Consider the following 26536-nt stretch of genomic DNA (forward strand, 5'->3'; position numbering starts at 1 on the left):
TATGTCCTCGATGCAAATTTAACATCTATTAAACATGTAATTTTTTTTACTCAATTGGTCATCAAAGTTGCAAGAGAATAATGACAGAAAAAACACCATTGTTGCACATATTTGAGTGCTTTCAGATGCCTAATAAAAGGCCTCAGGCCTGAAGTCCTTTAATATTTGAGTGAGAAATTACCTGTTTCTCAAAAACTATGTTACTTCAGAGAGAGCCGTTTCTCACAAAGTTTTATACTATCAAGATCTCTCCATTGCTCGTTCTCAAGTAAGTTTTTATTACTGCTTTCTCAATTACTACCTTACTTTTTAATAGAGGGAGCCATTTCTCGCAAAGTTTGATACTATCAATGTTTTGTGCTCTCCATTGCTCATTACCAAGTCAGTTTTCATGCTAACAATTTTTTTAAAGTAATTATTGATAGTTTTCAGTGTCGAGATTGGCTTTTATTTAGCCTTGTGTGGTGCGAACTTCCCTCAATAAAATTTAAAGAAAAAACAACCTAATTCAGACAGGGTGGTTCTACACTTACGTGTTGCAACGTGTCGCTCCGCTGCCTCACTAGTCAAGTCTCCGCTCCTCGTTGCGACTGACACTGTGTACAAACCACCAGGATTGAGTCCAGTGAATGATGCCACCTGAATGGTCCCACTTCCAGCATCTAAATAAAATAAATAGAAATATCCATTTTGAAAAGTCACGCACAGAAAACAGAAATTCATTGAACACAAAAATCCATTCATTCTAATACTCAGCTCATTCAATTTTCGGTTGAAGATGAACGCTTCGTTGACCCAGCTGTCAACAGTCAGAACAAGTAGTTCAATTCCAGCAGTTTAGCATTCACTGGTCAAATAAGATCATTTAAATTATTAGGCCGCAAGACTTGTACAATTCCGTGAAAGCCAGCAGCAAGAGCTGGTCAGTATGGCTTCTGGCTTGCACCCTGAACCAAATAAATTGACAGATTAGGGAGACTGCCAACATAGGGCTGGATAGCTCAGTTGGTATAGCACCAGCAAGTTAATCCAGAGGTCATTAGTTCAAATCACGCTCCTGTCACTTTTCTTTGTTCAACTCCAATTTTTGCTTTACTATTAATGATGCATTTTGTATTGATCATAAGCAAGTATGAATGGAAAAAAAGAAAGAAGAAATATACATAAACAAACAAAAAACCAACAAGAAACAATCAAACAGACACCCCAACAAACTAAACCCCAACCCCCAACAAACAGACAGACACTAATACTATTAAGCTAGTGCCGTGTGTAGTACATACATATCTACCTCTTGTTTGCATTATGGGCAGACCATTGCCGGCAGACAAAGTTGTTCTATGAATGGAAATAAACCAACCAACCAACCAGACAAACAACCAACCAGACAAACAGCCAGACAAACAGCCAGACAAACAGCCAGACAAACAGCCAGACAAACAGCCAGACAAACAGCCAGACAAACAGCCAGACAGACAGCCAGACAGACAGACAGCCAGCCAGACAGACAGACAGACAGACAGACAGACAGACAGACAGACAGACAGACAGACAGACAGACAGCCAGCCAGCCAGCCAGCCAGCCAGCCAGCCAGCCAGCCAGACAGACAGACAGACAGACAGACAGACAGACAGACAGACAGACAGACAGACAGACAGACAGACAGACAGACAGACAGACAGACAGACAGACAGACAGACAGACAGACAGACAGACAGACAGACAGACAGACAGACAGACAGACAGACAGACAGACAGACAGACAGACAGACAGACAGACAGACAGACAGACAGACAGACAGACAGACAGACAGACAGACAGACAGACAGACAGACAGACAGACAGACAGACAGACAGACAGACAGACAGACAGACAGACAGACAGACAGACAGACAGACAGACAGACAGACAGGCAGGCAGGCAGGCAGGCAGGCAGGCAGGCAGGCAGGCAGACAGACAGACAGACAGACAGACAGACAGACAGACAGACAGGCAGGCAGGCAGGCAGGCAGACAGACAGACAGACAGACAGACAGACAGACAGACAAACAAACAAACAAAGTAGTACATACCTCTCCTTTGCATTATTGGTAGCCCATTGCCTGCAGGTGTTAGAGTGACATCGTAGCTATCCCTGACACCACCGGCATTACTCCAGAAGATGCTGATTGAGCTAGACGTGGTGTTTAGCACACTGATGCCAGAAATCATGCTCGGCACTGAAGATACAAATCATTTCAAGCAATGACGGTTAGTTCAAAATACAGGGTGAGTCAAAAGGAAGTTGACCGGGATCAGTGATTTTTTTTCCAAAACAAACAAATGAAACTCAAAAGTTCAGTTAAGCATATATTTAGGTTCTCTCTCCTGCTTAAAGACAGTGGACACTGTTGGTAATTGTCAAAGACTACATGTACTCTTCACAGTTGGTATATCTCAACATATGCAAAAAATAACAAACCTGTAATTTTTTTTAAGCTCAATCGGTCGTCGAAGTTGCGAGATAATAATGAAAGAAAAAAACACCCTTGTCATACTAATTTGTGTGCTTTTAGATGCTTGATTTTGAGACCTCAAATTCTAAATCTGAGGTCTCAAAATCAAATTTGTGGAAAATTACTACTTTCTCAAAAACTACATTACATCAGAGGAAACCATTTCTCACAATGTTGTATACTATCAACAGCTCTCCATTACTTGTTACCAAGTAAGCTTTAATGCTAATAACTACTTTGAGTAATTACCAACAGTGGCAACTGCCTTTTATGGAAAAAAAAGAATGAGAGAAGTTGATCATTCGTTAGAGGAGTTATGCCTATTTTAATAAAGGTGCTTTATTTTGCAAGCTGTCCACGGAATACTTGACAAAACAAATGAATGACTTTTTTATAGACGATGCTTCACTGGGGTTTACATTAAAACCGCCCTCTGTTGACAAAACACTATATGTTTCGCCGGGCAAAGAGTTGCGTATTCATAGTAAGATTGCGTACACTTTCTAGCTGGCCGCCAAAACACAAAGGTTTTGCCCGGCGGTATGCGCGCCAATCATGTTTTGTTTTTCGTGTGACGTCAGAGGTCACAACGTCTATACCTTTTGCTACTTACTCAGATGTTTAGATTCAGTCTAGCTTTAACATTCCATGGCCAGCTACAAACACGAGTGGTTTCAGTAAAACAGGCATAGTTTCTCTTAGACATTCTCAACTTGTTTCATTCTTTTTTCCAGATAAGCAGGAAAGAATGCTTGTTTATATGAGCTTCACTGGGGTTTTGAGTGTGAGTTGTTGTTTTGTTTTCAAATCTCAGTGAACCTTTTTTTACTCACCCTGTACAACTTGATATAGCAGGGGGACAAAAGTCACAATCGATGCAATATTAGCTATCAGTGTATATGGATAAACAACCAAAATTAATATTATTCATCCCCGATGCAAATTTAACGTCTCCTCTATCGTTGCGGTACCCGCTGCCAAAACATAGGATTCGAACTGCCTCTAGCTACTGGGCAACCTCGGTAGGCTAGTTGGTAAGACACTGCTCTAGAATTGCAAGGGCCGTGGGTTCGAATCCCACCCGAGTAACATGCCTGAGATATTTTTTGACAGGACTGGGGAAAGTACTGAGTACTGGACTGAGTATACAGTGCTTACACACACCGGTGTATGGGTAAACAACCAAAATTAATACTCTTTATCCCCGACGCAAATTTATCATCTCTAATATTAGCTATCTCGCTGCTTGGTTGGCAGAAGTGCTATATTTTTTCCAATTGTTTCTTGACTAATCAAATTTACAATCTATAAGCAAGGTACATGTATACCAATCAGGTTGGCTCAGTGGTTTCTTCCATCTGCCTTTCATCTCTGTGGACCCCGGTTCGAATCCCACCTCAGGTACCTCAGGTAACCAAGGTACATGTATACCAATCAGGTTGGCTCAGTGGTTTCTTCCATCTGCCTTTCATCTCTGTGGACCCCGGTTCGAATCCCAACTCAGGTACCTCAGGTACCTCAGGTAACCAAGGTACATGTATACCAATCAGGTTGGCTCAGTGGTTTCTACCATCTGCCTTTCATCTCTGTGGACCCCGGTTCAAATCCCACCTCAGACCAGAGCCTTGCAAAAGAATTGGGGTTTTCAGTCCCTACCTGACTGCATGTGTTTTCCCCCCATTGGGGTTTTCCTCCCATAGCAAAAACTGAAATATTTCTTCTCGTTTCCATCCTGTTATTGTCACTATTTGTGCTATTGGATGTGTAAATAAAAATAATTTGTAATAAAACAAATTAAAAAAATATTTTGGCTGCTTAAGTGTCCCTGCTGGCTTAGATTTTTCTGTGCTTGGCAACTCTGTCTGTGTGCTTAGAAGATCCATTAATTTTGGCCAACTAAAACCTTACCCAGACGTTGTCTAGTGACGCTGATTGCGTCAGACGTGATCACACCGCGGTAAACCGTCACCAACTTGATGGTGTACTCCTGTCCAGGATCCAAGCCATACAGCTCCAACTCTCGGGTAAAGTCCTTGGGGACGCTGCGAGGAGAGGCGATGGTCTCAGGACGAGGTATGTACGGGGTGTAGCTGATCTGGTAGTGGTCGAAAGTGCCACCGCTCAGAGCGTCCCATCGGATATTGATCTTGGTGTCGGTGTAGGAGATCACCTCCAGGGATAATGGGGTCACTGTTGGAGGCAGAGAACCAATTCACCATTTAACAATTATAATAATTATAAAAGTACTAATTATAATAACAATAATAATATAAAAAGTATGCGTTTATAGAGCTTAATTGACCCCTTGTACGCACGTCACACGCGGCGACTGCGCCATGCTCCTATTTTGGTGGTCAATAGGCTGATGTGTAAACACTGCATCGCCTTAAATGTGCACTCCACTGAAAAGTGCACAGGGTGACATTGCCCACCAGTATGGCGCATCCAAGATTATTCTGATGATGACAACAGGTGACATGGGTCAATACAGCGCTTACTAAATTTGTGATGCAAGGGGTAAAATTCCTACCATTTCGTAGAGTAACAGGCGTGCTTGTTGTCTCAATCTGCCCACTCACGGTACCCGAGACGGCCACCAGGGTGAAAGTGTACTGCGTATTCGACATCAAGTTTGTGATTGTGCGCAGGCGATCTTCAAAGGAAAAGATCACACTGGGCGAGGCTGGTTGTCCAGTGGGAGGGTCATAGGTCAACACGTACTGATGGACAATGCTTGACGGCGCTGCGTCCCACTCCACGGTTATCTGAATGTCGCTGGTGTCAGTGACCCGGAAATTTGGTGGAGGCTTTGGTCCTGAGACGAAAAAAAATTGGATAGACAATAATGAGTTTGGATTACAGTAGAAAACAAACATCCAAAATATCCATCCTCTGAACACTCTAACTATTCAGAATAGAAACGTTCCTTTGACAATTTTCTGCTAAGCGAATATATAAGCAGCATACCAGTTACAGATAGTAAATATGGCATAGTATTTTGGCTGGTACCTAATTCTGATACAAGATTTTATTGAGCTTAGCATGGTTTGGTGCTTAGGCAGCTCTATGAAATTGGACCCTGTGCTAAATCTGTTCACTTACTATGTATGGTTTAAACATAGCATCCCGATTTATAAACCAAAATACATTTTTTGTTTTCAAATTGCTCTTGGAACTTTTTCAAAAAATTGTTTATGAAATAAATGTTCAATGTTGTCAATGTCTGGACGTTCTGTAATGATTATACAAAATCTATTGGTCTCTAAAAGGAAAAGCATTGATATTGTTTCCAATTGGTTTGTTTGTTCATTTGTTAATAGGCGATCTGAACCCATCAAGGGAACTGTGCAAACTCCAACAATGGTATATCAACGACAAGCTGGCAACAACAAATCTCTCTCATACAAACATTGGTATAACGCCTATGACTATGCATTGCACTAATCAGGAAATTGTAATTCAGTAACGGCAACACTTATTCTAGCCAATATGAAATCAGCGGGTTGCTTGGTAGGGTTCGAACCCAAAACCTTGTGATTGCAAGTCCTGCAGTCTAACCACTGGACCAATCTCTCTCATACAAACATTGGTATAACATCTTTGACTATGCATTGCACCAATCAAGAAATTGTGATTCAGTAATCGCAACACTTATTCTAGCCAATATGAAATCAGCGGGTTGCTTGGTAGGGTCGAACCCAAAACCTTGTGATTGCAAGTCTAACCACTGGACCAATCTCTCTCATACAAACATTGGTATAACATCTTTGACTATGCATTGCACCAATCAAGAAATTGTAATTCAGTAATCGCAACACTTATTCTAGCCAATATGAAATCAGCGGGTTGCTAGGTAGGATTCAAACCCAAAACCTTGTGATTGCAAGTCCTGCAGTCTAACCACTGGACCAATCTCTCTCATACAAACATTGGTTTATTATCTATCATCAGTATGAATTGCACTAATCAAGAAATTGTGATTCAGTAACGACAATACTTATTATTCTATCCATTGTGAAATCAGCAGTTCGCTTGGTAGGATTCAAACCCACAACCTTGTGATTGCAAGTCCTGCCGTCTAACCACTGGACCAATCTCTCTCATACAAACATTGGTTTATTATCTATCATCAGTATGAATTGCACTTATCAAGAAATTGTGATTCAGTAACGACAATACTTATTATGCTATCCATTGTGAAATCAGCAGTTCGCTTGGTAGGATTCAAACCCACAACCTTGTGATTGCAAGTCCTGCAGTCTAATTACTGGACCACAGTGACACTGTGACGAACATTAGGTTCTTTGGTTTCTTACTTGTTCTTTGGTTCCTTGACTGTTCACCATATCCAGGGCCCTCAGGATCGACATAGATGATGTACTCCTCCCCCGCCAACAGACCGTTGAAGGTGAACCGAGGATTTCGGTCAGTTTCACCAGTTCGGTCAAACACCACTTCATCTGTTCCATCCAGTTTTGTCCTCCGCAGACGGTAACTTCAAATAGAAGGCACAAGATTGATGATGTTGGAAACGGATTTAAAGGCACTGGACCCCATTGGTAACTACTCAAACTAATTGTTAGCATAAAAACTTACTTGGTGACAAGTAATGGAGAGCTGTTTATAGTATAAAACGTTGTGAGAAATGGCTCACTCTGCTGTAACGTAGTTTTTGAGAAAGAAGTAATTTTCCACTAAAATATTTGAATTTGATTTTGAAACCTCAGAACTAGATTTTGAGGTCTCAAAATCAAGCATCTGAAAGCACACAGCACAATGTCTTTTCTCCAATTACTATTTCGCAACTTCAACGCTCAAATTTTCACAGGTTTGTTATTTTGTGCATGATACACTGTACACCAAGTAAGAAGACTGGTCTTTGACAATTACCAAAGGTGTCCAGAGTCTTTAAATATATTATCGTAAGATTTATCCCCTACCCCTCTCTACAATTTAGAGTAAGCAAAACGACTGTGTGTCAATACAAACACAGCGGTGACATAGATGCCCAAACAGCCCACTCCTATCATGTCCGCCATATAATTTGACTGCGTATCTCTATGTGAAATGAATGTAGGTCAAAGGTGAATGTACACGCCCGCTGGAGGCCAGTCCCTGGCATTATTCACAAGCCTCAAAGTGTAACGTTAAACTGGCCAGGGGTGAACTTGCATAAAAATATAAAAAAACTATATATGAAAAAGAAAAAAAAAAAAAAAAAACACCTAAAAACTGTTCCTTACTCATTGATTGTAGAGACAGTGAACCAGTTGATAGTAATACTGGTCTCATCAAAGCTTTCAATCCGAAGGTCACCAGGGTCAGCTTCCACTGTAAGGTCATAAAAAAAGGTCAAGGGTTAATACCAAAGTACACACAAATAGATGCTGGATCTGGGAGGGAAAATCTCAATTTTTTTGCCACCATTGGGGTAGCCAAAAGCCAAACCAATCAGAAGCGACACGGGGGCGGGATACTAAACATGTTTTTGTGGGCTAACCTGTAGTTTGCTGAAGGGTTGCTGGAACACTCTCCAACGTTCCAAGATATGAAAACACCTTGACATAGTAGGTGGTGAAGACTTCCAGGCCACTCAGTCTGATCTGTCTAGTCAGGCCATTGTCAAGCGGAGTGGAGACGGCTCCCTGTGGATAGTGGCATATCATGTAGCCATCGAGGTCCCCACTCGCCTGATCCCACGCAATGGTCATCCCATCTTTGGTGACGTCAGTGGCCCTGAGGCGGTTGGGAATGTTGGGTCCTGCCGGAGAAAATGGTTTCCATATTAAATCACAAGATCGCAATGCAACTAATAACATTACCGTTTGGTTTTACCCTTACATAGATGTGTGTAAGCACTGTATTCTTAGTACTTTCCCCGAGTTCGGTGAAAAGAAGAAGAAAAAATCACTCGGGTGGGATTCAAACCTTATTCAGCTACCGGCTTCCAAAAACCAAGGGTATACTTTGCCTTTAACAGAACAGGCCGCAATTAGCAAAAATCTTGCTTTAAATAAAATAAATATGCAGTAAATGTCACAAACACGACTACAAGAAGAAGGTCAAAATACTAGAGAGAAATTTGCATTGGGTAAAATTTTGGTTTTAACCATACACATGTACACCAATACACCAATGTGTGAAGCACTCCGTACTTTCCCAAGCTCTGTAAAAAAAAAAGGAACTTTGCATTTCTAGAGCACTGAGTGTCTTATCAACTAGACCACCCAGATTGTCCATTAGCTAGAAGCAGTTCAAATCCCATACTTTAGCAGCAGGTACCGCAACGATTTAATAGATGGAAATTTGCATTGGGTATAAAGATACATGTAAGTAATCTTGGTTTTACCCATATACATGAACACCAATGTGTGTTAAAGCACTGTATACTCGTACTTTCCCGAGCTCTGTAACAAAAAATCACAGACATATTAGGTTAAAATATGTGCAAGAAACCTACGTGTGGGTTGGACGACAGTGTTCTCGAGAGCTATCATTCCCCCTTGCTGAATGACTTTGATGGTGTACAGAGTGCCGGGGGTGAGACCTTGCAACCGAATCACCCTGAGGTCCGTCCTGGACACAGTCGTGGCTGTTGGGTTGATGGGTCCCTCGGGGCTGTATGTCACTAGATAGTTTGTGAAGTCACCGATACCTGGCTGCCATGACAAGGCGATGGTGGTTGTTGAAACGTCCACAAGGTCAAAGGCAAGTGGAACGGAAGGTGCTGTTCACAAAAACAAGGATATAATAATAATTACAAAAATAATAAGAATAATACTTACAATAATAATAAAAAATATGATATGATAATGATAATATGATAATACTAATGATACAATAGGAATAATAATACAATATGTGTAAGACAACATCTTTCTATGACAGCATATTTTGACGTGCTGAAATAAAAAAATTCAGAAAAGCATACATTACAAGATACTTGGTTAAATGAGGTGCATGTACATGTATAAGGGGGATGTATAACTACCCCTTTAGAGATCATTAATTTCTGTATGAACATCACAAAACGTCCAGACAATGTGACAATTTCTTCATAAATTAAGTCAGTGAAAATGTCAACAAAATACAGTTTTTTGTTAACTATGTTAACATACTACATTTGAAAATCCTATCGCAATATAGAGAGGTAGACTTGCCTAATTAAAGGGACATCTTATTGGCCCAATGACCAGCAGCCGATTTCAGCAGCCGAAACGCTATGATTAATCCTATATCAAGTTAGGACAAGTAACCCGTCCTAACTTAGGATGGGTTCAATGGATCCTACGTCTTTGGATATGGGACTTAACTCGTCCTAAGTCTTAAGATTAAAGTTAGGAAGGGTTTGGTGAAATCGACGGCAGGGCACTGAAACATTATTGTGAAATGTGCTACATAAAGTCATTATCAATATTAAACATTGTTTCATACCTGTCTGGAAGCGTTTCACTGCTTCCACTGTCTGCACACCGTTAATAGTGTACACCAACACAAGGTCGTAAAATGTGGAGGGTTCTAGCTCTCGGAACGGAATCCTTGAGCAGCCATCTTGGATGCCGGTAGCCGGGCTGGTGACTTCCAGGCCGCCACCGTTGACTGAGGGCAAGCGGACTACCATTCGGAACTGACCATCTTGTGGTGACTGGCCAGCAACTATGGTTGTTGCAGAGATGCGGCTTGCAGTAGGGAGAGGTGGTGCAGGCAATCCTGATTTTTTTTTAAAGAGAAGGTATACGTTTGGTTGAAACTCTCAAAATTTATGGCAATCAAAACCTTTGGTTAAGAAGCCTACAGCAGCTTTGAGACACCCTTCGGGTGTATAAAGCGCTATATAAAAACCGACTTTTTTAATTATTAGAATAAGTGTACTCACGTGTGTGGATGACTGCATCATTTGAAGCCAATTCAGTGTTGCCGACCTTAGCCTTAATGGTGACTGTGTAATCAGTATCAGCAGTCAGTCCCTGCAGAACCAACAACGGGAACTCGATACCAACCATTTTGGAACTGGGGTTTGGTGTGTCGCCTTGTGAAGGTGAGTAGGACACCTCTATTTCGGTCGCCGTTGCAGGAGGGCTCCCCCACGTCAACTCGATGACAGAATCGGTTACCGAACCGGTCAGGACGGCGAAGGTATTTGAACCTGTGGGTGGTCATGAGAAGTACAAACATCAAGTAGTCGCACTTTTAATGGCACTTTTTTTTAGCCGAGCGGTTAAGAGCACCGGATTCAAACTCTGGTGTTTCTGATCAGCAGAGTGCAGGTTCGAGTCCCAGTCGTGACACCTGTGTCTTTAAAAGGAGTAAATGTAGGTTCCAAGATTCTAATGTAGTCCCACATAGCGTGCAGGATCACAACGTATGTTAAAGCGCCTTCAGCGTCACTGGGTGATGGATATTATTAGTTTCATTTGAACATTGCATAACAAGCTTTTTAGTGCTAAGAGCTCATAAACATTCCAATCTAACTAAACATTGTTAAAGGCACGGGACACTATTGGTAATTACTCAAAATAATTGTTAGCACAAAAACTTACTTGGTAACAAGCAACAGAGAGCTGTTGGTAGTATAAAACATTGTGAGAAATGGCTCCCTGTGAAGTAACGTAATTTTTGAGAAAGAAGTAATTTTCCACTCAGATATTTGAATTTGATTTCAAGACCTCAGAAGGTTTCACAAGGTTTTTTTTTCTTCCATTATTATTTCGCAACTTCAAAGACCAATTGAGTTCAAATTTTCACAGGTCTGTTATCTTGTGCATATGTTGAGATACACCAAGTGAGAAGACTGGTCTTTGAAAATTACAAATAGTGTCCGATGTCTTTAAAAAAAGAGAGAAATAGAAGTGATCTTACTAGTTGTATTATCAAGAGTCAAATCTGCACCCATCTCCAGGGTCGGACCCGAGCCCCTCACAGTCCGTAGAACAAACTGGTAGTTCACTCCTGGCATCAGCTCTGTCAACTCCACTTGGGTGAAATCCTTAGGGATGGTGACCGGCGATGAAGGACTACCGATGACCCTTGGGGAGTACGTCAGCTCATATGTATCAAAGTTGCTCACATCTGGGGCATTCCAGAGTACCATAACGGATTGCTCAGTGACTCTTCCTTGCAATGATGATGCATTTGGAATAGATGTATCCATTTCTGTTTTAAAAGTGAATGAAAGGAGTTTTAATAACACATATAAAGCAGTTTACTTGACGAAAAGTTGCAATTTGGGGAAAAAATAACTCAAAGAAATGGCAAGTTCAATAAATCATCTATTATCGTCCTCTTTTGGTCACATCATGTTTTTAAACATGACGAAAATCACTTCTAAAGCCCAGTCCATACTTCCTGCGAATGCAAAGCGAAATTTTGACGTACATGTAACAGTGCTGTTTTCTTAATCGACATTGATTTACAATTTGTTTAATATTTATCCCTCAAAATTGCTTCTTGTAAATTTTGTAAATGCTTGACTGAAAAAAAGAGAAGAACAAAAAGAAGAGCTCTAACTGACATTGATTTACTATTTTTTGTTTGTTAATCCCTCGCAATGGCTATGGTAATCTTAATTCATAAATACCTGGAACAGTTTACCCATTCTGATTGGTCGAGATGGCATCACGTGGGGGAAAGTAAAAAATGTTTAAATATAGGCGTGACGTGGTAGCTTATCGCGTAGTGTTATCGTGGCAGGGGTCGTGGCCGTTTGATAAAGGCCCGAGCCGAAGGGCCTTAATCGCACGACCACGACCCTCCTGGTTTTAAACAGAAGTTTAAGGCAGAGTCACTACTCTTTTGTTCCCTTAGTGAAAACTGAGGGGGAAAAAAAAAAAATATAAAAAAAATGGATAAACTGTGCCAGGTATTTATATGAATATATTTATACGCTTTTTCGCTGGAAGGGGTCTCACCTGTTGTGGCTGTGATTGTCTCCTTTTGACTCAGAACCTTAGCAACTCCAGTTCCCACCGTTGATGCAACACTGATGATGTACCGTGTGTCGGGCTGAAGGCCGGTCAGGTCGTAGGTCGTTACAGTCAACATAATGGTATCCATTTGACCCTCAGAAGCGTAACACAACTGGATAAAACAGTGAAAGGGTTTAAGCTACATGTACATGTAGTATGGAAGAGTGGGTTACAGATCGAGGGGTCAAACACAATGATAAAGATTTTTGTATTGTGGATGCTTATTGCTGGCTTAGTGGAATTCGTCAAAAAGTAGCTACAGTGTGTAAGCACAACAAAATTATGCTTACCAGAATAAGGTAACCAGCCAAAATACCACCTCACATGTACTATCTGTGGTGGCTGGTATCCTGCTTTATTTTGCCAAGCAGAAATTGTTTAAGCAGTATTTTCTGCCTAATAAGCCACAGCTTTATGAAATTGGGCACAGATCGAGTATTATGGTCAAGATTCTTTTGCTGAAATTGAAAGAAGTGCTTTCTTCAGAGTCCAGCTTTCTCAATCAGAGCATACTGATCGAAATGTTGAGTTGAAACCAACAGTTCTTTCCAGAACCACACTTATTTAGAGATTATCATCACATGCAGTTTCCGCAAACCTTACTATGTCGTATTTCCACCGTGCAAAGTTTCAAACCCTACTTGGGCAAATAAGTCACATACAAACAATGGACACACACTTTTGTAACAAAATTGTATCCTTGTTTGTACGAACACATTTGTTTTTAAAATTTAAATTTCTTAATAGCCAGGGAAGAAAATTTCTTAATTTTGGCTGTTAAATATCCCTAAGGGTCTGCAGAATTGGTATCTGGACAACATTGTGCAATACATTTATTTTAGTATAACTTCTATCAAATGATAACCAAAATGTCTGTATTTGTTGCGCCCGTAAATCTTGAAGACTTATCCTTTCAGTTTCTTAAATACTCAGTCATTTACCTTCTTTTTTTTGACAACCACAATCCTCATGTGCTTCTGAATGTACACTGACAAAATTACATGACAACCTACTTCAATTTGTTACTACTATCCAAAACAGGGAATGTTGCGTGTTGCGTGATTCATTGGAGGGGTTATTCAATACGGTCTATTGCCCATCATATGAATTGCTTGGTCATACGCACTCACCTCATATCCATCAGCTCCAGGTGAGGACTGCCATGACACAGTGATCAGTGTGTCGGTTTTAACATCCACCGTGGGCGGAGCGGGCAACGCCAAGGGTCCTGCATTAACACACACAAAAAAATCATAATATTACTTGGTTCTTACATAGCGCTTTCACACCCCTAGGGGCGTATCAAAGCGTTCAGTATTATTTCCTGAAGGTTATGTGGAGCTACGTTTGAGACCTATTCCTTTTTATAACACCCCTTACTGTCTTTTCATTGGTTTAGAGCACGTCACATGATATGTCTTAGCAGACGGCGGCCGTGTGATAGTGCATCGTTGCCGTGTGATAATCCGACGACTATCACACAGCGTGCAGTACCCAGGCGTCTTTTTACCATACCTCGAACCCAACAAGTTGTGCATCTGTGTATCTGAAATGCGCGTACGAACGTTACATATACGAGGATGATAAATAGTCTGTTGGGGTGTCATAAAACAAATATTGATTGCTTTAACTCGTGCAATGGTTAAAACTCCGGCTCCCTCGTAGATCCCCGGACTGTTCCATTTTCCCTCGGCGCGCTCCGGGGATCACCTCGGGAGTCATAGTTTTAACCATAGCACTTGAAGCAGTCAATAGTTGTATAATAGCACCACATAATGGTTTACTAGTCGCCACACTACCTCCTAGGGCTTAAACCGGGTTACCCTTATACTATACTTACTTGTATACTGCATTATCTGAGAAATGTCAGTGGCGGAAGTTGTGAGAGAAAAAAAGTACCGAGTAGCTGGTAAGAGTCCCGTCACAGTGTACTCCTTGATAGTGTTGGCTAGCGACACTGAGGAAGCTGCATTGCCCGTTGACCAACTCAGGATGGTCAAAGGGTTGGCACCTGTTGGTGGCTCCCAGTACAAATCGATCTCCGTCTCAGTGACGTCTCCAATGACTAGTTCTCCCGGTACGGCAGGATCTTCAACAAATAAAATTTGAATGAAATTAAATAAGGAAGATCGTCTGAAAAGGGTTTTGGGTACTTTTTATACGTACAAAAAAGACACAAATGTCCACAGATTTACCCCAATACAGTTTAAAGATAATGATGGTATAAAGCTTCCTTAAAAATACTACTTGCTGTGTTTTTTTTCGATTTTTTTTTTATACAAAGTAATTTTCATCTCAGGGATATACGGTTTTACACAACTCTCCTGAAAACATTGCTCTGTATTTTTCAAATTTTTCTCTAAAAAACTTGAGGACTAATGAAGCTGAAACTTCTACAGGTAAATTATCTTACAGACATCTTCATTTTACAGTGAGCAAGGATTCATGTCATTGTCACAAACTTGATCAACAAAAGGTATCAAAACCCTTTAAGGCACCTTCTCAAAAGTGTTCCTGTGGATAATTGGGGGAAAGCTAATCCACTAAAGATCTCTTCTTCTTCTTCTTTTGTTTGATCTCTGGACCAGGGTGAACATTGAATATAATTAAATCGGTAGTCAATCATTGACAATAAAAGTTGAGGGTTTTGTTTAAAGGTCAGACTTTTGGTGACCATTCAAAGACCATTTCATCCACACAAATGTTGACAGACTCCTTGCCGAGGAATCTGTGGTTCAAACTGATAAGGTCTTATACCCCTTAGCAATGTTTTTATGACATGCCTTCTACTCAATGTGACGCTTCAGCGAGTCTTAGTACTTCTTGGAAGTCATTGAAAGTACCTTAACAAGGGGTGTGTTCCACGTGCGCAAACGTTGCCAACGTTTGCGCACGTTCGCCAACAATTTCGAGTGGAACGAGTTGTGAGCCGAATGTTAGACACCATAGGCCAACCTACTTCTGAGGTGTTAGTGAGTGATTTTAAGATGGCGGACAACAACACGATAAGCAGACGATAATATTTTCTTGTCACAAACATATTTATAGTGTGATTTTGGTGGTTAATAATGCAGTCAGGTTGAGAAGAAACAACAACCGAATTAGTTGGTGTCATAATGTACAAAAGAGGAGTAAAATAAACCTTCAATACAGCAAAAATCATAATGTTACAAAAATAACAGGTACATGGTGTTGCCACCTTCAATACAGAGCGCCGCCATTATACATCACGAAGTGAGCAACCACTTGTTCCAACAAACAAAAATGCTTGCGCGTATGGTTGCAATCTGTATGTGCAAGTGGAAGATGGAAGGGAAAGTGCTTGGGGTATAGGCAAGGGGGGAGGGGGTGTTGGGGCAAATGAGGGAATATCCTTAAGCATTGACGTCATCCTGCTGCCATCTTAGAGGTTAAACGGCGATAAAATAATTGAAACGCACAGATTTGTACGCGCGTCGCACAGGATTGGCCAATGAACAACCTCCTTTTGACCTCTAGGTGAGGGCGCCCAACAGAAATGACGTCATGTGCATAAGGTCTATACCAACCTGTCGTGAACGGGATCTGGACCGTTGTGCTCTCCTCATCAACACTGATGGTGTGAAGTGTCACAATGTAGTCTGTGCCCGGTTCCAAGCCCGTTAAGACGATCTGAGGGCAGGCGTCTACAGGAAGCGTCACCTCAACCATCAGGGGTGTGCCTGCACCAGCGCCACTTGAAACGTTCTCCACAATGAATCTGATCCTGTCCAGAATGCCTGCCAGTGCAGCTTGAAGATCGATACCGAGGGTGGCTCCATGGGAGTTGGGCGAAACAGCAATATCGTTTATAGTCAAAGATAATGGTTCTGAAAACAAAGGGAATGTGGTCAAGAAGTGTCACTGTGGTCCAGTGGTTATAGACCTTTATTACGGTGAGGCCATCTTGAATTTCACCCATAGACCATTCTTTTGCAATGTCACAGCCCGAGTTTTTGCCAACCCAGTGCAAATCAAGAGAAGGACGCTTTTTTTGGTAACAATGTAACAAAGTTTGTTGATTTTGCTAAAAACAAAACAGCTAATTATAAGAGGTTTTTTATTTAACTGAAAGTTTGCAGAAAATGTTGAATTTGATTAAAACAAATGTTTTAACAATTTAGTATTTTACTAACGTTCGGCCGACCATGCCAACCAAGGCGTTTGGTTCATCAACAAAAGAAAGGTCTGTTGATACCAATGTTACCAAACCAAGGCTGGAAGAACAAAATAGTCTGGTTCCTAATTGCAAAATGATTATTAGCATTCATTATTTTTTATTCTATACAAGGAAAAAGACCAAGATGGAGGCAGCATGATCAAGGTCAGGTCTATTGACCATGTTGACTGCAGGACTACCTATCACAAGGTTGTGGGTTTGAGTCCTACAAAGGTAACTGCTAGTTCCACATATGGCTACATGAAGTATTGTCGTAAAAGTACCGAATCACAATTTCTTGATCAGTAAAATTCATAATCATAGACGTTAAACCAACACGAACACTATTTGAATGAGAGAGATTGGCTTGGTGTCTACATCCATTTTTTGTCTCCGCCATAACGCACCAATCCGCCATGATGCACCAATGTGTTGAAATTTTTTAAGGGGTAGCCACAGCACCTTGTAAGTTGTGACATTGTATTATAATAATCACAATAATAGTATGAACAAATTCTACGTTCTACTGTACACTCACCGAGTCTAAAGGTTTCCTTTGCGTATGGTGTTATAGTACCAGCTGCGTCAACTGTGTTGACAATGAGTTTGTAGTTCTGGCCCGGTGTGAGTCCATCCAGACGCTTCATCGGGTTATTAGAGATCGGTATGGTGCTTGATGAATCCCCAGCACAGATGGGCGGGTCATAGATAAACTGGTACTGGGTGATTGGGTTGTTGCTCGGTACCCACGAGACGGAGATGGTGGTGTCTAGTATCAGAACTACCGTGATCAAAACGCCACCTGAATAACACAAATATTATCAATCTTTAACAACAGTTGAGTATTAATAATAATAATAATAGTGGCACAGAAAGGGAAGAAAAAAAGAGGAAAATCATAACCAAAATAGAGGAAATCAGCTGAAAACAAAAAGTATTACATGGCTGATTAAACGTATGATAATGCAGAGATCCAGCCATAGCCACCAATGAAAAAGAAAACCAATAAAAAATTATTTAAAATGTATGATTTTTTTTTACGAAAAATTAAAAATGAAAAAAAACCCACAAAAATCTCCACTCTTTCAAACATCAGACAAATGTTGTTTTAATGACTGACTTCAGGGCGTCACACTACCTGTAGTTTGACTGATAGCTGCAGGGCGACTTCTCGTCTGATCAATGCCGAGCCCGGCCAAAGTGTGAATGTACACAATGTAATCCGTGGCTGGGTTGAGTTGTTCGATCGTCACCGACAGCACGTTGGCGCCTCGGGAAGCCACCACGCTGGGTGGACCGTTGGACTCTGAGATGGAGACTTCGTAGCCGCTGACCTCACTGACCGCAGCATCCCAGACCACAGTGATGATAGACTGGCTGACCTCGGCAACTTGGGGGTTCCGTGGAGGAGCAGCGACTATAAGAAAATGTTGTTTATAAAACATGTTATTTAGTTGATTTCATGCTAAACAAAAGATAGTTTAAATACCTACATGTACATATAGCAAAAACCAACGAAACAAACCAAACCTATATGCCGTACTGTCACCATTGTCATGACATCACAAAGTGCGCAACCAATCGCTCCCTATTGGCACTGAACACTATTGGTAACACTTTAGGTAATTACTCAAAATAATCATAGCATAAAAAGTTACTTGGTGATGAGCAATGGAGATGCTGTTGATAGTATAAGATATTGTAGGAAACGGCTCCCTCTGAAGAAACATAGTTTTTGAGAAAGAGGTGATTTCTCACTCAAGTATTCAGGCCTGAAGCCTTTTATTAAGCATCTGAAAGCAGACAATTTTGTGCAACAAAGGTTTTTTTTTCCCAAATTATTCTTTAGCAAATTTGAAGATCAATTGAGTCAAAATTTTCAAAAGTTTTTTATTTTATCTTTATGTTGGGATACACCAAATGAGAATACTGGTCTTTCACAATAGACCCTTCCCATGAAAAATGTAAATTGCACATACATGTAGCGCGTGCGCACTAACGTTTTGGTTGGCAAAATGAGGGGAACATCGCGCTGTTTTGCACACGGCTAATGGGTGCGTGACGCAGACACGATTGCGCGTCTGCTTAGTGCACAACTCTATGGCGTTTGCCAACCAACAGGGTCTGTACGCATGCGTGAATGTGATTAGCATATTTCAAGGGAAGGGTCCATTATCAAACATGCTCAGTGCCTTTATAAAAGAAAAATAAAATCTGCAAAATGGCCACACTCACTTGCCCGGAATGGTCTAGTGTTGCTTTCCAAGCCGCCAATCCCAGTCACGTCCACGTAAAGGACATAGCGTCTTCCTGGCAGGAGTCCGGAGAATGTGTGTTCCCGAGTGGAATCCACTGCGACGTTGGTTGTTTGCAGACGGGCCAAGGTGTTGGGGTATCCAATGCTTAACTCATACCCTGATGCTGATTGGTAGATCGTCACGCCCCAGCTGAAGGTTACTGAAGTCTCTTGAACGTTGACAAGAAGAATCTCTGCTGGGCCGGGAATGGCTGTTGAGGGGAAGTGAGGAAATAAGAAATTCATTCACAGCTAATAATAATTAGAAGAGTAATAATAATAACAATAATAATAGCATTTTAGATATCGCATTTTATATTAATAAAAATTGTTCTGGTTTGTTTCTATTAAAAACAAGAGGTAGGCAACTACAAAACAGTATCATATATAACCATGATCACACTTATAACGTATCAATGCGCTTTACATTAGTGTCCACTGGTCATTGACCCAATACATTCCAGTAATCTTTCTCAATTTTGATCTTGGGTCGGTTACACAAAGCAATAAAATCCATCAAAAGACAAATTGTCAGTACTGATTAACATTGCGACTTTACATTGCATCACACTTTACCAAGCAACTAAGTTTGATTTGCAGGTGCAACGTCAACTTATGGAAGTGTCGTGGCCGAGCGGTTAAGATCACCGAATGGAAACTCTGGTGTTTCTGATCAGCAGAGTGTGAGTTCGAATCCCAAGCCGTGACACTTGTGTCCTTAAGCAAGACACTTAACCATTGCTTCGTCCTTCAGATGGGGCGGTAAAGCCGTTGGTCCCATGTGTTGTGTAACGCATGTAAAAGAACCCAGTGCACTTATCGAAAAGAGAAGGGGTTAGCCCCGGTGCTACTGGCTGTGGCTGCCGAATGCGCCGTAGCACCTTGTAAAACAACTATAAGGTGCTTCATAATTGGGTCTCATAACTTCCTAACCCTTCCTTCTGTATAATGTATATACAATGTACTCAGCGCCTTGAGTACCTTGTTTGGTAGTTCTGTGCGCTTTTTAAGAGTTTGATATTATCATTATAATTATTATACTATTCCTTGAAGATGAAGTACCTGTTGTTACTATGACGGGTGTAGGTGGACTGCTCTCCTCTAATTCTCCTTCACCAACAAAGGTCACAATGTTAAAGGTGTATTCAGTGTCAGGTTGTAGTCCCTCAATGGTGGCCTGAAGTGAGAAATATTCACTCAGTTATTTATCTGAAACTAAACTGTAAAGCTCATCAACATTTGTATTTGTCTTTGTATTTGTATTTGCACACATTTATTTCATTGCAGCCCTACATTTAAACTTACACATTTTACAAAGTTTTATAAGTATATTCAAACTATGAGTAGTTTACAGTATTACTTAGTATCTTAGGATATGAAAGTTTACAATGATTTAGATAGTTATATATTAGGAAGCTTTCAAAGGCAGTGGACACTATTGGTAATTACTCAAAATAATTATCATCATAAAACTTTTCTTGATTATGAGTAATGGGGAGAGGTTGATGGTATAAAACATTGTGAGAAACGGCTCCCTCTGACATGACGTAGTTTTCGAGGAAGAAGTAATTTTCCACGAGTTTGATTTCGAGACCTCAAGTTTAGAACTTGAGGTCTCGAAATCAAGCATCAGAAATCACACAACTTCGTGTGACAAGGGTGTTTTTCTTTCATTATTACCTCGCAAATTTGACGACCGATTGAGCTCAATTTTCACAGGTTTGTTATTTTGTTTGCATATGTTGAGATACACCAAGTGAGAAGACTGGTCTTTGACAATTACCAATAGTGTCCACTGTCTTTAAAGAACTTAAAATATTATTTACTGAGATGCTGTTGTTCATTGAGAAATGAGTAAAACAATGACACATAAATTCATTTTACAAGCTAAAATAGTTTTTGTCTCCTGAGAGAAAAATATTACAAGGGAAGCTTTCTACCAGCATTATAGTAGAGTGTCATGGCTTAGTGGTTAAAACATCAACAATATTTTTTATGAAATTGTTTCACTCTTTACTAAAATAAAATACAGCACCCAACATTATCTTCCAACTGTGTAAGTTTTCTGTAAATATGTGGACATTGTGTTCTGTCTCCTGGGAAAAGTCAAATATTTGATTTTGAAGAACGCACATGTAGAATCTTGGCAATAAAAGACTTATAGTATAATGTATAAGCACCACTGGTACCAGTTCCCAATTAAGTTGTTTGAATGAAAAAAAAAAACCTCTACGACACTCACCGATGGGGCAAGAAGATCTGTGACTACAATCGGATCCTGGGCGCTATCCTGCGGCTCCCAGGTAACCCGGTAACCGCTGGCAACAGCGTATCCAGCTTGTGCAGGTTCCACAGGGTCCCAGCTTAGGTCCACTGATTCTATAGTACTAGACGACACAACAGAATCCACAGCAACTGCTTCTGGAACTATAGAAACCAAGTTGTTTTCAATATGAATTTCTCTGGTGGTACTATATACCCCTTTTAAATGTCTTTTAAATACTATTAGGTTACCCTCGCATGCACCATTTCTTCAAGTGATGAATTTATCAGATGGACACATAAATTGCAATTGAATGCTCTCAAAAAACAGATCACACACTGCTAAAAATGGTATTCTTGCAATAAGAAAAATATCTTATTTTGAGAATATATTTCTTGGGAGTGACACAAGAAATATATTCTCAAAATAAGATGTTTTTCTTGTTTCAAGAAAAGCATTTTTAGCAGTGCAATGTCACCCTCACCAAGAGACTCTTTCCTTTTCTGAAAACTGTGTAGCCGTGCACTCTTTAAGTGTTTGTTTTACAACTATTTTTCTAAAAGGATTTAAACCGGACACTAGCGATCGGTCAGCGTATGAAAGAGTTAACAGAGATTGCATTTTAAAATGTTTATATTATCCGTTGCGATTAATTATTTAAAGACAAATATTGGGAAAGAATAATGAGAAAAACCAATGACTTAGTAAGAAAATAGGCAAGAATTTAGTACGTTTTGAAAATAACTGTAACCAATTTCATACAAATATAAAACAAAGATAATGGCTATAGATAGCTATGCTGGCAGAGCCCTGGCATGTCAATCCTGAGGTCGTTGGTTAAAATCCTGCTGCCGTAAATTTTCTTTTATTCAAACCGAAATCATTAAAAAATTAACCCAGTTGGATTCCCTTGTGAATTATGACTTGATATCTATTAACTATAAAAACCGAAGGACCTTATGCATTGACACCATCCAGCCAACATCTTAGAGGTAAACCGATGGCGAAATAAAGTTGAAAGGCACAGATTTGATCATACGGCGCACCAGAATTGGCCACTGAACAGCCTCTATTCGACCTCTATAGACGAGGGCGCTGTGCTCAAACAACTTCATGTGCATAAGGTCTACTGGTCTACTACCTACTGGACCCACACTCTGGAATGATTTACATGTACCTCTTCTAACTCAAAACATTTCTAGTCTCGATACTTTCAAGATTAAGTTAAAAACCACATTGTTTAATGTCGCTTTTGTGTAATTGGTCTATGTCTTACTTTCCTTGCTATGCGTAGTTCCCCTATTGTGGGCCTTAAGCACCTCATTTTGGTGGATTTTGGCGGCTTATAACTATTCTTTATTATTATTATTACAACATAAAGAAAGCTCCACAGGATGGTAAAAAATCAACTTACTTGTAAACTGTGTGACGACGAAGTCATCTGTTGTTTGGCCAACGATGCTCAAGGTGAATGTATACTGCACGCCAGGTATCAAGTCCATAGCATTATAACTACGTGCATTTGTATCCAGAAATTCATCAGCTTTCTCCACATTGTTGGCGTCCACTACTCTGACCATGTACCCAGTCAACGACCCCGTAGCTGGGTTAATGCGGACAGTAATCTGATGTGTCTCCACCAGAGTAACAGTCAAGCTTGCTGGAGGGGCAGATTCTGTATAAAAAATAATACATGTAGTAACAATAATAATAGTAATAATAATAATAGTAATAATAGTAATAATAATCATAATAATAATAATAATAATCTGTGTAATTTTGGTTGTTTACCCATTCGAATTGCCTCTAGCTGCTGGGCAAACTCGGTAGTCTAATTGGTAAGACTCTGCTCTAGAATTGCAAGGGTCGTGGGTTCGAATCCCACCCGAGTAACATGCCTGTGATAGTTTTTCACAGGACTCGGGAAAGTACTGAGTATACAGTGCTAACACACATCGGTGTATGGGTAAACAACCAAAATTAATAATAATGATAACAATAACAATAATAATAATAACATGTTCTATATAGCACATTTCAAAATAATCAATGCCATTTACATAATAGTGCCCTGGGTGGATTTCACAAAGAATTAAGACTAGTCTTACCTCGAGTTAGAACGAGTCACTCATCCTAACTTAGGACTAGCCTTAAGTTTTTAATATCTCTTAGGACTAGTCCTAACTCTTTGTGAAATTGACCCCTGGTCCATGGGCCAACAACATTCTTTTAATCTTCCTCGGCTCCCTGGGGAGTGTAAACAACCTGGGCAACTGAAGCGCTCCTAAGGCTTTTTTTTATACATAATATCAACCTCTATCCTCGCAGGTACCCCCTCATATCCCTGGGTGAAGAGAAGCAATAATAGTAAAGCATCTTCATCAAGGACACAAGTGTCACGACCGGGATTCGAACCCACACTCCAAAGATTTTGAATTTGAGGACTCACCAAGCGCAAACTGTCGAATGAGGTGTATGTTGGTCTAGCTAGTGATCAAATTTGATAGCTAGCTAGACCAGCATGCACCTAAGTCCATGTCTAAAGTGCGCGTACCGAGTATTTGCGATAAGGTCTATGAAGAAATTTGTTTGCGCAGTCCTAACCAACAACTGAAATCAGTTGTATTGGCCATTGATAAATCACTGGCAAATGACCGAAACAGTTATTGGGTACAGCCATGAAAAAAGCACCCCTAATGAACTGAGAAAAAAAACAAAAAGAAAGGAACACAAAAGGTCTCCATATATACATGTAGGGGAATTCTAAAGGCTCAAGTGCTCATCAACAAGGGGAGGTTCTTAACTTTATGAACAACAGACAACAAAAAGAGATGTCTCCGCAGGGATGCAGAAAATAGAATGTGAGAATGTGTGAACAAAGTTTGGGTTATTTTTGTGTGAGCACACACAAGTGCCCTTGTGGGGTCTTTTACATTATTAGACAATGGAACTCACAAGGGAATTCTTTGTTATACATGAATCCATAAGGTAATTCTTTACACAAGGGAATAAAAGAATAAGAGCATGAACCCCCAAAACGAAAAAGGAATGCCTTTTTTTTTTTAACTGTTTGCTTTGAAAAGTTGGGAATGGAATTCACTGTTTGTTTTCGGCTAAATTGTTACCCCATTTTAAATTTCCCAACCCTAACCTTGTCCACAAGTCTCAGGCTTGGAATTTCATCTTCGAGCAAGGCCATTTTCATTTTGAAAAGGGCACTTTCATTGGAAAATCTTTAAGTCTGAAGTCTCACCTGTATTGACAGTCAGTTCCGCCGGATTGCTCTCTTTAATCAAGTCTCCGAACTGGCTGAATACGTTTATGGTGACAGTGTATGAGGTGGCTGGGTCCAAACCACGGAGGACGAACTCTCTTGGGTCGTTGCGACTGCGCGTGGTGGGACTTGGTGTTCGTCCTACATCACCGGCGAGGTCGGCGTAGCGGATTTTGTAACCGTTATAGTTGCCAGCAGAGGGCGCATCCCACTCCAGGGAGATCGAAGAGGAAGTCTGCAGCGGGGAACGCAGTTGGGTCGACTCGGGATCTAACAGGGGGAGGGGTAAAAATAATACTAAGATTAAAAAAGTTGAATAAACTGCAAACAAATATTCAAAAACTTAGCAGAAAAATATAATATAACTTTTTATGAAAGAGGAACCAGACCATACACAATTTAGGTGGCAAGTTTAGGCCGTGTCCAAACAGCACCCTCGGTAGAAGTGCCTCAACAGTTTTAGAACATCAACTGGCGGGTGAAAAAAGTGTCTCTCTGAAGATGTGACCTGCATATGTAGGACAGAGCCACAAACTATGGAGCACCACCTGAGATGCCCCTACTGGAGCAAGAATGCACAACTGGGGAGCTTGCAGAGTACAACGATATTGCTAAGAACTGTGTCAAGTTCTGTCTGAAACACAATTAGACACAATAAGAAGAAGATCTGTAGAAAAGACAGTGGCTGGCTACAGACTTACAGTGGGAAAGAGGTTGTAAGAAATCAGTGTAAAACTCACCGGTCACCACTCTTATGGAATCCGACAGTTTTGTGATGCCAGTAGCAGCTACTGCTGAGTAAAGCTCTAGAGTATACAGCTGACCTGGCGTTAGGGACGTGAGTATGGCTTGCCGGACATCAACCCCGCTGACCAGAGGGGAGTCTTTGTCACCATCTGATGGAGTGTAGGCCAGCTGGTAGCTGTCAAACGTCCCGACCTCGGCCAACCACTGAACGTTGATTGTAGTGGTGTCTGAAAACAGCATTGTCAGTCGTGCCGCTTCTGTTGAGACAACAATAAATCAGAGACATTTGATACATCTTCATTCCTGATGAGTAGTGATACATGTCATGGCCAAAAACTTGATCTACAAAAGGTAGCAAAACCCTTTAAAAGTTACAATTTGAACTTAAAGAGCAATACAAGGAGTTTTTCATGGAGGCCTTGAATACATGTATTATTATTATTCATGGTTTATTAAAAACATTCAATTTAGTTGCCATAGTCAAAGTTACATTGAATCTCCAAACTTACATTAAAAACTTTAAAATTACAGACAGAGCAAAACTGGGTTTGACATTAAAAAAAAGGGGCATAGAAAGCACACAGGAATTCAACTTATAGCGAGATGTAGCTGAACATAAACAAACCAAATGGCAACAATTTTCCCAAGTGATGTTACCACAAACCAAATAAAGGATGACTTACTTGTAGTAAACGTTTCCCGAAGTTCCGTGCTTGAGACAGTGAGTGCTTGTTTGCCGACTGTGCTCTTAACGATTGCAGTGTACATCGTGTTTGGCTCCAGGCTGTCCAGGGTGATGCTCGTCATCGACGGCAAGACTGAGGTCATGCTCTGTGTCGGTGACCCCTCGGCCGTGAACTGCACGCTGTACATGTCCAGATTGCCTTGGGCTAACAGCCAATCCAGGGTCGCACTGGTTGCTATCACACTGGATACCCTGAGGCTGACTGGTGCACTAGGTCCTGAACAAATCATAATAATGATAATAATAATAAAAGTGGCTTCTTATATAGCGCTCATACCCATCATTCAAGGACACTCAAGGCACTTTAACATACCGGGTTTAATAATGGTTAACAAAGTGCTGTGGCGCAATATGCAGCCAATCAAACCAGGAACACTAGGGCAAACCCCTTCTCTTAGCGATAAGTACACTGGGTTGTGTTGTGTTATGTGCATTACACAACACACAAGAACAACGGCTTTGTGTCCCATGTCCAAGGCTTTTTCACGCACAATATCAACATCTACCTCTAAAATTGTTGTCAGTTGCACGAGCCTCTATTTGTTTGTGATTGTAGAAAGTTTTCAAGTCC

The 26536-nt window shown here is 40.7% G+C and overlaps 1 protein-coding gene across 2 annotated transcripts in view; it reads right to left on the reverse strand.

Annotated features, from left to right (window-relative positions):
- LOC139939398 (uncharacterized) overlaps positions 1-26536 on the reverse strand; it is a 161934-nt gene that overhangs the window by 21762 nt on the left and 113636 nt on the right. For both annotated transcript variants that reach the window (XM_071935233.1, XM_071935232.1), the window contains 24 exons: positions 25904-26182; positions 25214-25477; positions 24453-24743; positions 22614-22874; positions 21179-21363; positions 19999-20113; positions 18876-19148; positions 17779-18057; positions 17179-17442; positions 16012-16311; positions 14304-14552; positions 13594-13691; positions 12407-12575; positions 11358-11651; positions 10375-10644; positions 9933-10208; positions 8959-9225; positions 7999-8259; positions 7742-7829; positions 6815-6993; positions 5029-5313; positions 4407-4688; positions 2076-2222; positions 534-662 (listed from right to left, as the gene is read on the reverse strand). In XM_071935233.1, coding sequence (XP_071791334.1) covers positions 534-662; positions 2076-2222; positions 4407-4688; positions 5029-5313; positions 6815-6993; positions 7742-7829; positions 7999-8259; positions 8959-9225; positions 9933-10208; positions 10375-10644; positions 11358-11651; positions 12407-12575; positions 13594-13691; positions 14304-14552; positions 16012-16311; positions 17179-17442; positions 17779-18057; positions 18876-19148; positions 19999-20113; positions 21179-21363; positions 22614-22874; positions 24453-24743; positions 25214-25477; positions 25904-26182 — 5505 coding nt within the window. The remainder of the gene's footprint in view (positions 1-533; positions 663-2075; positions 2223-4406; positions 4689-5028; positions 5314-6814; positions 6994-7741; positions 7830-7998; positions 8260-8958; positions 9226-9932; positions 10209-10374; positions 10645-11357; positions 11652-12406; positions 12576-13593; positions 13692-14303; positions 14553-16011; positions 16312-17178; positions 17443-17778; positions 18058-18875; positions 19149-19998; positions 20114-21178; positions 21364-22613; positions 22875-24452; positions 24744-25213; positions 25478-25903; positions 26183-26536) is intronic.

This window comes from Asterias amurensis, chromosome 7, assembly GCF_032118995.1.
Source record: "Asterias amurensis chromosome 7, ASM3211899v1".
Classification (NCBI taxonomy): domain Eukaryota; kingdom Metazoa; phylum Echinodermata; class Asteroidea; order Forcipulatida; family Asteriidae; genus Asterias; species Asterias amurensis.